At 40.0% G+C, this 11,880-nt stretch overlaps 1 protein-coding gene across 1 annotated transcript in view; it reads left to right on the top strand.

Moving 5' to 3' along the window:
* The first annotated feature begins 5,097 nt into the window (after positions 1-5,097).
* Positions 5,098-11,880, top strand: part of ltl (leucine-rich repeat-containing larval translucida) — an 11,760-nt gene continuing 4,977 nt past the window's right edge. Inside the window, 5 exon segments of the mRNA XM_018451350.1 lie at positions 5,098-5,175; positions 5,241-7,085; positions 9,491-9,659; positions 10,158-10,291; positions 10,715-10,976. Coding sequence (XP_018306852.1) covers positions 6,673-7,085; positions 9,491-9,659; positions 10,158-10,291; positions 10,715-10,976 — 978 coding nt within the window. The 5' untranslated portion in view covers positions 5,098-5,175; positions 5,241-6,672.

Here is an 11,880-nt window from a genome sequence, read left to right as displayed (position 1 = left end):
TTCAAAGTCATTTTTTGGAAACTTTGTTTCTTTTTACTTGTGTGCAAATAATTCTAGCAAATGAGCGATATTAGTGACTCATTTCTATTAATATCGATTATTTTAACGTCGATTTAATTTACTTTTTATCTTTCTCTAGAGAGAAGTGTTCTAATAATTAGAAAAAGATAAAGTATAATTAAACTGAGATTATAAAGTTAATCTGCATAGAAAACGATCATGTAATATTAATTTCTCCCAATATAGATTAACTTTAATTTCGATTTAATTTACTGATCGTTATTTTTTTCTAATTCTTATATTTTGCCAATAGATTAACTTCAATTTCGGTTAAATTTTTATCTTTCTCTAGTTCTAAAAATTAGAAAAAGATAAAAAATAAATTGAACCGAGATTAAAATTAATCTATAACGATAAAAATAGGTGCTACTAAAAAAAGATAAAAAATAAATTAAACCGAGATTAAAGTTAATCTACATTGGTAGAAACGGGTAAGAATGACTTGAATGATAAAAGAACAATATTAATTTTTCAAAAGTTCAACTTTATTTTTTTAAAACAAATAAATATTTTAAATACAATAGGCTGCTGTGATGAATACAGTAATTGCATTATTTCGTAGTTGATGTAGATAGCATGATACGCTTTAAGTGAAGGGGACGGTCTCATCAATTTAAGAATATGATATAGTAACGTAATAATTAATATACATATATGCTTAGTGATGTAATGTAATTTTATAGTCATTGAACATCTCAGCTACCCAAATTGTTAACGAATCAAACATAATAGTAAAGGAGGGAGTCTAAAAATGGCCAAAATTGGCCCCGAATGGACCCATATTGAACCCAAGATTAATGCGGATGTAGTCTGTCAATCTGCGGTAATATCTCCACTTGGATCCACCGATCGACGAATTGCTAGCGTTTTACTCACTGGGATATTCATCGGAAAAATATTAATGATGTTTTGGTATATCATGAGCAGGAAGTGACGGGTCCTACGTTCCGCGATATGGAGATCTTCCCGGAGTCCGACGCGACAACGGGCGCCCTGATGCATCGACCCACAACGCCCTACGGCCCGTCTTCCTCCGGTCTCTCTCCGCTACGCTGCGCCGAGAAACGCGAAGGGTCCCGTATCCGTACAGAAAACAAGATCCAGCAAGAGCGATGGAAGTGAAAAGTTCGGCCGGGATTATTCGACCGTGGCCGCGGTGGAGATGGGCACCGGTTTTAAATCCCCGTAAACACACGCGTCAGAGGCTCTCAATGTCGCCTGTTACTACAAGGAATACGGAGGATGTGTAACATTTCTAAGTGATAATCCTCTAATCATTTCTACGATCTAATCATGTCTCGTGCACGAGATTAAACTTCAATTAAGGGGATGGGTGGAATAAAGGCCTAATTGTAAAATCTTGATATTAATAAAAATTAAAGTAACTTGCTACTTTTTTATTGTACACAAATGAGTACAGTATCGAATGAATTTATGTAATGTCTTTAAGAAGTTACATGTTACAATACTTTTCTATTCAATATTACATGAAAAAGCTAATTGCTAGAAAAAGGGCCGAAGTAGAATTGTGCCTTTATTCCGTCCATCCCCTCAATTAAGATTATTAAAACAAATTTGATTTGTTTATTGTACATAAAGCCGCTTTTTCGATTAATTCTATAAAAATATATTTTTCAAAAGAAAATAAGTTCTTATTAATGAGTACACACTAATGAGATTTTTTAATTTGTAACAAGTAAGATTATTATCATGAAAATTAATTTTAAGATTATTAAGAAAATTTTCTTTGTTGAAGATATAACCGTTACTTGAAAGAAAGTAAATTGAGTAATCACTTTTCTGAGCAATAGAATATTTTTCTATGTGTACTCACATCTCAAGTAAAACATAGAAGTCATAATAACATCATGAGGATATTATCGTGTTTGACATTACCTTATTATTTGTTATTTATAAGTTTATTTTTAAGCGACAAATGACATTATAATAACATCTTATGATATCATTATAACTTAATTATGATTCTACCTGGAATAGACGTGAATACAAAAAATGTAAAAAGTAATGCAAATCAGCGAAAAACTGTTTAAGCAGTTTAAGCGAAGCGCTTCTCTATCATTTTTCTCATTTATCGTTCTTACGATTGATAATTGTCAAGCGGAACTGCAATTGTTCCGAGGGTAACGAATGTCAATGTAAACCTCTAGAGAATGAGAGTTTGAATAAAACAAATGTTTCCATTGTGATCCGATTTAGAAGCAAAGAAAAGCCAAACTCGCGCCTTTGCGACGTCTAGATTTAGATCGTCAGTACGTGTTTAACTTAATCTTCTCTCGTACAACTTCTCTTTTACCCCTTTCGCGGTCAACCACGCGGCGCGGCGCCGCGTAAACTGAACGAGTGAGAAGGAGAGAACAAAAAAGAAAAAAAAAGGCCAGATGCCAGAAGCGTGAAAAAGCGAAGACAAATATTTCTTTTACGGGATATAATTCGGACTTGACCGCAACTTCCAAGAAATTGATAATACAACTCTCTCTTTAGTAAAAGAGAAAAGCAAAATTGGTATAATACTTTGCAATTTTTCTTTCAAATGTCTGCATTTATTTATTGCACAATACAAGATAAAAAAAAGTCTTTTCGTTAACGTGTGCGAGAACGTGTGTGTCGCGAGGATTGCGCAAGGATATGATAGAGAAAAAAAATACAAGAATGTGAAGCATTACGTTTGCATTTAAAATTAAATAGACACTGCATTTTTTTCAGAAAAGAAGAAAACAAGATTTGTGTGAAAAAAACATGGAAAGAGAATGCAGTCAAAAAAGGACGAATCGATTTATCGTCGTGCAGAAAACAATAATCTACTGATCGCGCGATATACCGATAGAAATAAGAATTCAGCAGCCCCCAAACCTCGGAGAGGCTGATCTTCACGCTGATCGTCCTCGTCGCCTACGTCAAGCGATTATTTCCCAATATCTCAATGCAGCATGTAAAACGCCTATCGTGTATACTTGATGCCCGCACTGCTACCTTCCTCGCTCTGCTTCCACTCTCTGCTCTCCTCCAGCTTCTTTCCTCCACCGTTTCTTTTTCTCGATAAGAAAAGGAGGAGTTTGCCTGCATACCTCGAAGCTATGCGGTACACAGATGCAGGCAGAGCGTCAGAGAGAAACGATGTACTTATACGGACGTCGAGAGAAAAAGGAGAGAGGGTAAAGTATATTAAGATTTATTCTATTTTGCGGTAATAACTCTTTAATAAGTAACTCTACGTGAGAGATCGTTTAAAAACACATATCATTAAAATTGAACAGTCTAGTTAAACTAAGTAAACAGCTTACAAGAGTTTTACATGCGTTTATATTACATTACATATCATCAAGCTTTTTGTTGTAGCACCGGAATATATTATAGAATATACCAGAGAATAATATCGAGATATGTTCGAAGGGGCTACAGAAAAAATCTAATAAAATCTCGAGATACGGAACGAGTTAACTCCTATAATTTATTTTGAAGTAATCCTGATATATATTTTACATATGGTCATTATATTCCAAACATGAGGCGAACACGTGAATTGAAAGATCGGTTACAGTTTAGTATTTTGAACTCCGGTAAGGTCATTACACAGAGAGGGGGGAGAGAGAGAGAGAGAGAGAGAGAGAGAGAGAGAATTGACGAAAGAGGCGAGAGTGCGTGACGCGGCGGCCGAGGGCGGCTGGCGCGGCGGCGGCCGTGTGTGCGTTGGCGCCAGGCCGCATTCTCGCATTTGTTAAACCGAGGCACGGAGTTAGGTCCCTCCGCCTCATACCTCATACCTTATGCCTCGTGCCCTGCCTTGTCTTGCCTTGCCTCGCATTGCCTCGTCTTGCCTCGTCTTGCCTCGTCTTGCTTTGTTTTGCCTAGCTGGCCTCTCCCGTATGTTGTGACTTCCTTCCTCGCTCCCGTATTACTCTGTGCCCGCAGCGATTAATAGCGACAGCAACGGGATAAAGAGAAGAGTCGCTCTCTCTCGCCATCTCTCTTTCTCACTTCTTCGCACCTTCGCCTTGACGGGGAAATAAATAAAATCGCGTTTCTTGGGATGAAAATTGTTGGAATTTGTTCTTCCGTCGACTCTCAAGAATGTACATGAAAAATTAAAGCTATATGTTTTTCGTCGCATTGTCCACAGTTTGCTGACCTTTATGCGCCGGGAGAGATTAGGTGAATTGTAGGCGCCAGTACAGATAGATACCATGGGGGATCAGCCAATGTGGAATAGCTTAAAGAGGATATAAGGCGAGTCGCGGTGGCGCCGTGCTCGAGAATTTACACGACATACCTCTGGCGAGTTACAGCACATAAATGGGTACGTAAATCATGCGCGTAAACAGCCACGTTATATAGATAGAGGCGTTTACTCGGATGACAAGCGACCCGTGAAGCGCCGCCGCCGCATCGGCGAGCTCATTAAGTAATCGATATTATTTTACGATGAACAGAGAAACCCTTGATAGAACACTTACGATCTCGACACGGACACGCGTACTCCCGGGATCGCTCTCCTTACGATGATTAACTGAAGCTGGGATTTATCTCTCCAATTTGTAACCGGCGAGAGAGAGAGAGAGAAAGCACCACGTTTCTTGCGACCGTTTATATTCTGATAAAAAGCCCTGTTATAATTTCGGCCACTCCGAATTTCGATGCCATATTTCAAAATAATTTTTCATTGTCACGAGTATCGAATAATATTGATACTTGTGGCAATTAAAACGAAGTATATCTAAGATCTTAGATTATATATCTATTTCAGACATAGGGTAACGAAAAAGGAACAAAAAGAGAAAGTGACGAAAGCTACTGGACTACCTGAGACTACCCGACATCATAAATCACTTGTCAAAATACATTCGGGCGTAAGAGACAGGACATTCGATCGACTCCGCTTTTAATAATTGCCGATGATGAATCGGCTGAGCCGAAGTCTAACGAGCCTGACCATGACAACGACAACAGCTGTTTCTCGGCCGATCTCATCGAAATGACATTCTAAAAGAATTTCGTGTTTCTTTTACGAGTCTAGAATCTCGCTTTCAAAACATAAATAAGATAAGAAAATAAAAACAACTCGATTTATTTTTCACAATTCGGGTAACTTTCTGACGTGTAAGTTAATTTAATCACATCTGCCGTAGTCGACAATTATTTATAATGTTATAATGAATTTTTAGATTCAGAATTTATGACTAAACGAAGGGATGCACAAAAGGATGAAGAATAGAAGGAACGCTATATATGAACGGTTTCCGACAAAAAAAGGAAGAAAGCGCAATGAAGGGCGACTGGAAAGAGAGCGCGAAAGAATTATCTGTATATACTTTATTTCATGTCGCGCACCGTGCGAAGCAGTTAAGCAAAGGTCACAAGTTGAGCAATCTGTTCATTTATCGGTGCAAACAACGCTTGCGGCATGTATACGATACAGACGACGGAGGAGAGGTTGATGAATCTTTCGTCGAAGCGGCTCTCTTGGCCAAACCCCTTCGTCTTTCCTCAGTCAATATCCACGAATGGAGATGAGAGATTTCTCTCCTTTCGGGTAATCGAAACTTCCGGGAATAATTGGATAAACGTAAAAAGAGATAAAAGCGTCGACTCCTACCGGGGAACGGATTTGAGTAAGCGCGGTAGCTACGGCGAGGGAGTAAAGAACATGCTGTGGGGCACGGCAGGAGAACGGAGGAGGAGTATACGAGGTGAACAACAACGAGGCGAGGAAGGAGAGGAACGAGAATATGCATAGTATTGGGGTGTGGTGGTAAGGCGCAGGGGGAGAGAGAGCAGCTGTTGGAGCCGAGCCGAGCCGGGCCGGGCTGGACCGTTGGTGAGTGAGCGCGCGGCCGGTAGAAAAAGAAGATGAGCCCGTCGGTGTATGCGCGTAACATACGACGGAGGGGGTCGTAAGAAGAGTGAAGAAGAGCCCCGGAGGGAGTCCCTCGCTGAAGGAGGCGTGCGGTGCCACGGTGGGTACCGACGCGACGACTCGGTTGCGACTATAAGTAAGTCTCGCGCGGCGCGCCGCGACTTAATGCCGTCGCCGCGTCCGTGGCGCCAAGAGGAAGGCCCGTTGGCGACGACGATAAACCTCCTTCTCGTGCGTTCCCCGCCTGCGAAGGAGAGGAGAGAGCGAAAGAAAAGAGAGAGGGAGACACGGTGAACTTATATTCCGTAGGATGGTGTGGATCGGCGACAGTACAGATAACACGTGGCTGTCAGTCGCTGCTGCTACTGTATTGGGTTTCGCCTGCCAGTGTTGATCAGTGATCGGCGGTATACAGCGGTGTTCGAAAACACCGCAACAGCTTGAAATTTTCCGCGCTATGACATTGTGCTATCGTTTGTATTTTAACGAAAAATAGATGGTTATTCGGTCAAATTGGACGATTACCGTCGTGAGATCTGTAATATCGTGTGTACATAGTGTACCGAGTGGCAGAGACGAAGAGAACATTCTGGAAAGTGGTGCTCGCGCAGAGGGTGGTCTCACCGTTTCGCACGTCGTGAAACGTCATTGTTTTTTGTTTGATCGCGTACAATCATCTTGACAATCATCTGTAATAACACTTTGCAGTCAGTACTTTCGCTCTCGCGTCAAGTGACAGCATGTCCGGCATTCTCTACACGCTGCTTGGCCTCGCGGCCAGTACGAGTCTGCATTGCGCCGTACGCCGCGAGATCAGCCCGTGCACCTGCCGACAAGAGGAGTTTCCCAATCCCGTTATGCAGACGGCGGTGACGGTAGCCGCGTCTACCAGCGGAGTCGCCAACGTGAACAATAATGCTGGCGGTGGTGGAGGAAGCGGTAGTGGCCACCACCTAGGGGAACGTATCGAGGTATTATGTGAGAAGATGAAGTCGTTCGATCAATTGGCCGAGGCATTGAGCGGCAAATTCACCCCCGAGCAGCAGATCAACCTGCGGGTGGCGCACTCGAATCTGCGCGACATATCTCGCCACGACTTCAAGGAGTTGCGTATGTCTATCACCCGACTCGAGTTGAATCACGATCATCTTGGGTAAGTGCGACGGAACGAGTGATCCGTCGATGAACTTCGTTGCCATCGAAAAATTACTAATGCGTGAACGATGATCTTGAACAGTAAGATTATGTCGAAGTGCCGAAGTCTTCGGCGAAGAGACGTAAAGAATCATGGGGGGATGCGCGATAATGACACGATTTATCAGTCACGGTTACTACAACCCGCTGTGTGTACAGTTGTGTAGAGATAACGACGGTTTCGGAGATCATCTGTATTTCTCACAAGTGCGGTAAACATTAACTAAGCAACTTTTCTGTAATCAGCATTCTTTCGTTATACGTCAGATTATTTTTTTGGAATCCTTTAAAGATTAGGATACTGGATTAATTCAGTATGGATTGACATAGGACTTGGAGGAAGGCTTGACGATAAAACCGATTACCAAGTTGAGTTTTTTTGCAGAAAATTTGATGAAACGACTGGAAAGTCAAATGACCTATTTGAGTGTAGATCATAATATAATGTTATCAACAATCTCTTTAATATTAGAAAACTGCTTACAATTTTACTTTACTTTAATAATATTACAAAGATTGTAATTTTCCCTGCTTCTCAATCTTAATATGGAGAACTTTACTATATAACAATTTTATTAAACTGACGAAACAGTACGGAATATTATTCAATATGATATACCGTGATGAGAGGAAGCAGAAAGGGCGTAGCATAATCTGTATCGAAACCCACATAAAATTGAAAAATTCTGGTGAAGTTTGAAAATTAATTTTTATATCAACATTATCGATTGCTAGACTATATATACATACTAATTAGTTTTAATCTTGAGGATGACTTAGTGCGAAGTCAAAACGTCGTCTTTTTTAGTTGTGATAATTTAAATTTATAATAAACAGTTAAGCTTTACAGTGAATATAATTTTGAAATTTTTTAAAATTTGTAATAAACAGACTATTAGGTATTCGTAGCCCTTCATTTATTTGAAAAGTTGATTGAAAAATGCAGGTAAATTGAATGGTAACGAAATGTTGGAGACGTGGTGCACGTCTGTCATCCGTACCCGCGTACTCCGTCGCGTAGTCTCTGTCTGAAGTGTGCCACACACGTCGATACGGTCGGCCAGTATCTTTGCAAAAGGTCATCGTCTGCTATTGCGGACATTGAATGGAAGCATTTGTATATGTATAACAAAGAAGCGATCTTAATTCCCACAATGAGTATTTGCGAAGGCGTTCGCCATTGCGTACACGTTTGAACCGACGTTTGAACTTTCGTCGGGGTGTACGCTGGAGAAAATCGCCGTGAACGGTGGATCATCACTAAAATCTTACAGCTAATCGTTAAGTTTGATTGTTAATTCCAGACACTTTATAATACAATAGTCCGTCCATAAGTTCGTTTATAATCATCTGCAGGTTTTCGACTGCGTTCGTCATGAGTTTTCTTTGTACAGCTCCGGCCAATATCGATCATTACTTTCTAAATTCTTTGGAGCGAAGAAATCTCTCTAAAAAGTGAAAATTGAGTCTTGGAAACAAATGGCTCAATTTTCAATCTGCAAGAGTGAGATTTTACTCTTCAAAGTGAGATTCACTCTAAAAGTTTTAGAGAGAAGGGGTAAAGCTACAACAAAACGTGACAACAGGCGTGATATGTTGACCAGTACATAGCGGAAGCAGGATATCGTTACATAATGGTTTTATCATGGAGATTGGTGAAGAAAGGCGATAAATCGTCTCAATATACGTCTCGACGAATTCGGTGTAGGAGCTCTCGACCGAGACGATTGCTAGTTTTCCAGTCCATACGTTTGGCTCTCGTTCTGTATTATTCATCTTTTCTCGGTATAATGCCCGCAGTGGCCATCATCCTTTACGAGCGACACAAAGGACGAGTTACCAGTCTTCCTTGATTATCCTGCTGCGCGTATCTCGCATTAAGAAAAAAGATCGACGGTCCTTGAGGACTGTATGTCTCTTTTATAGGAACGCTAAGTATCCTCGCGAGACAGTGGGAGAAGGGACGGGACGTAAGAATGAAATCTTAATCGTGCCTGACCTCTTCGCGCGAGTTATCGCGGGAAGCTGTGTGTGTTTACCGTCGTGGAATAATTAAATAACGAGTCGCAGTGAGCCAACACTAAGTGTATAATCGAACGATAACGTCTGGCGCGTCGCCACTTTTTCAGGGCCCTCATTGGTTCAGCTCGTTGCTCCGGTCACGTATTACTACACAAATGATAAACAACGTTGTAATAGAGAAAAATATGAAATACTACTGCACTTTGGTGCTAATAAAAAAAAATCAGATCTTTAAAATAAACATCACGAGCGCGGAAACGCCGCTCGCGTGATTACCGTATGTCGCATATCGTTTTCCTGAAGTCAAGGACCCGTGAACAAGCGTGTTATCACGATTTGCAGAGTCGTGGACGGTGACGTTTTCGCCGGTCTGGGTCGTACGCAGTATTTGAGTCTCGCAGACAACGAGGTACCTTCGATACCAAGGCACATTTTGACGCATCTATCACTGCTACGAACTTTAGACCTCAGTAGGAATCGGATAAGTCGCATCGATTTGGATGACTTCAAGGTAAGTGATTACATTACTTTAGCTTTAGAACTCTACATGCACTATGAAAGAAGGGGATCAGAATAGAGAGAAGGTCGTTAGCACAATAGATCATAAACCTGTTCTTTTAAGCAGAACTTTGTGTGTACCGTTCATCTTTTTTTTTCTCCAATTTGCACAGAAAAAAAAGGAAAGATGAACCGTGCAAGAAGTTCACTTAAAAAGAACAGACCTTACACACTCGCCCAATCAGCTACGTGTTATGAATGTTTTACATAAATTGCCAGGAAGATTCTATATTTTGCGAATCTAAAAGTGCGCAAACTCTCGAGTGTTATTATGATCAAAGAGCGGAAGCTATTAGTATTAAAAGTCTGAGAAAGACGATCTTGCATTTAAAAGAGGCGTTATTAATGAAGATAAAAGAAAAAAAATCTTAAAATTGAATAGTCAGTAGAAAGAAGAAAAGAGATAGCAAATTCATCACACAACGTCGTGATTTGCCTTTTCTTATTTTAGCACAATCCGACACTTCAGCATTTGGCCATGGCTGGAAATGCGATCTCTGAGATGACCCCGGGTTCACTGCCGCCTCTAGTGAAACATTTGCATGTTGGCAGGAATCGTTTGAACAGCCTAAATCATACTTTAAGGTATCATTTCTCGTAAATCGGTTCGAGCACGAAATTAAAATGGATTATTCAAGTTTTAATATTACGAAAAATTATAAACTGCAACGTGTCGTTGACATTAAAAGTATAATTTCCATTAATTATTTTTGAGACTTGATTCATAGTTAGTTGAAAAGCTATCGCAGCATTTTACCCATCCTGTTTACTTATTGTTTAGACACTACGTCTCTTATCTAATTCATTCCATTTATGATTGAGCCATTGCATTGCGAATTGCTGATTAAAGGAAATTCCCTGCGTGGACTATTGATCATCGACCTTTAAAATCGTACTTGAAAATCTGCGATTCTACGTATTCGCTCGACAGTGAATAATACGTGGAGTGTAGAACGAGATTTAGCTATCGTGATTTAGCCACGTGCCCCACTTGTTTACTCTTTGCAGAGATTTGAATCAACTCGAGTGGTTGCTCATTAATTCTAACGAGCTCACGTCACTCGATGGCGAGCTACCGTCGTCCGGCCATAATCTCAAGATGCTTTACGCCGCGGATAACAAGCTGACGCATCTTCCGACCGAGTTCCGATACCTTCACCGTCTGGAGACTCTCTTTCTCCAGCAGAACAAGATCCGAAATCTCGACGGTACTCTGCAGAAAGCCAGGCGCCTAAAGTTCCTGGAGCTCTCATATAACGAATTGCAAGAGGTATTTAGCTCACCACAACGTCATGCGAGATTCTTCTTAAGCTTCGACTTTTTTCTATCGAAGATATAGAGGAGATTGTGGAACCTTGGGACACACTAATTAATCTTTTAACAATAACGAGATTTTTAATGTTGGCTGCTCATCAGTTATATTCCTGGTAAAAAAAAGTTAGAGAACGATTGAGAACGATAGGATTTCTATCAATTTGTATCATTTTCTATAAGCAAATTTAAATCTCATAGGACCGACGTGCAGAACTCACTAATAATATATTAAAGGCCTAATGCCGGTCGAAGCTAGATCCTTAATTGCTTCTTTTAAATAATTCAAATTGTAAATTATATATATGCTATATATATAAGTACCTGCATATATATCATATTCATTACGCGCAAAAATTTTTCTGAATTTTACAAACGCAGCTAAACTACTGAAATAATATTACAAATTAAATTTTGATGCTCAATAAACAACTATTGTAGAGATCTTAACCTAATAGAATCTGTAAATAAATTTTTAATTATTGCGAAAAATATTACCTCGGCCGGAAGTCGAATCCGGATCTCTTACATTCCATATGAGTGTCCTTATCAGTTAGACTACCGAGGCCTTAATATTTTTCGCAAATTTGGCATATGTACGAAACGTTTTTTACATGCAACTTGTTTTCTATAAGTGGTTTTCTGTAAGTTTATATCACTTTCTATCGTGATCTCGCGAGCATCACAATTGAATCCTATCGTATTTTATAAGATTTGTACAAGATTTCTATAAGATCTGATTCAAATTAGTGAATTTACTAATCAAATTCCATATTCGAAACGATAGGATTTTTCTAACAACGTTCTCTATCAATTTTTTTTTACCACACTGAAAAAAAAAGATTGACTGCTGCAGCAAATTA

This window comes from Mycetomoellerius zeteki, unplaced genomic scaffold (assembly GCF_001594055.1).
Source record: "Mycetomoellerius zeteki isolate Tzet28-1 unplaced genomic scaffold, Tzet1.0 scaffold106, whole genome shotgun sequence".
NCBI classification, from domain to species: Eukaryota; Metazoa; Arthropoda; class Insecta; order Hymenoptera; family Formicidae; genus Mycetomoellerius; species Mycetomoellerius zeteki.
The sequence above is the reverse complement of the archived record's forward strand: the minus strand, read 5'-3'. Positions and strand labels throughout refer to the sequence as shown.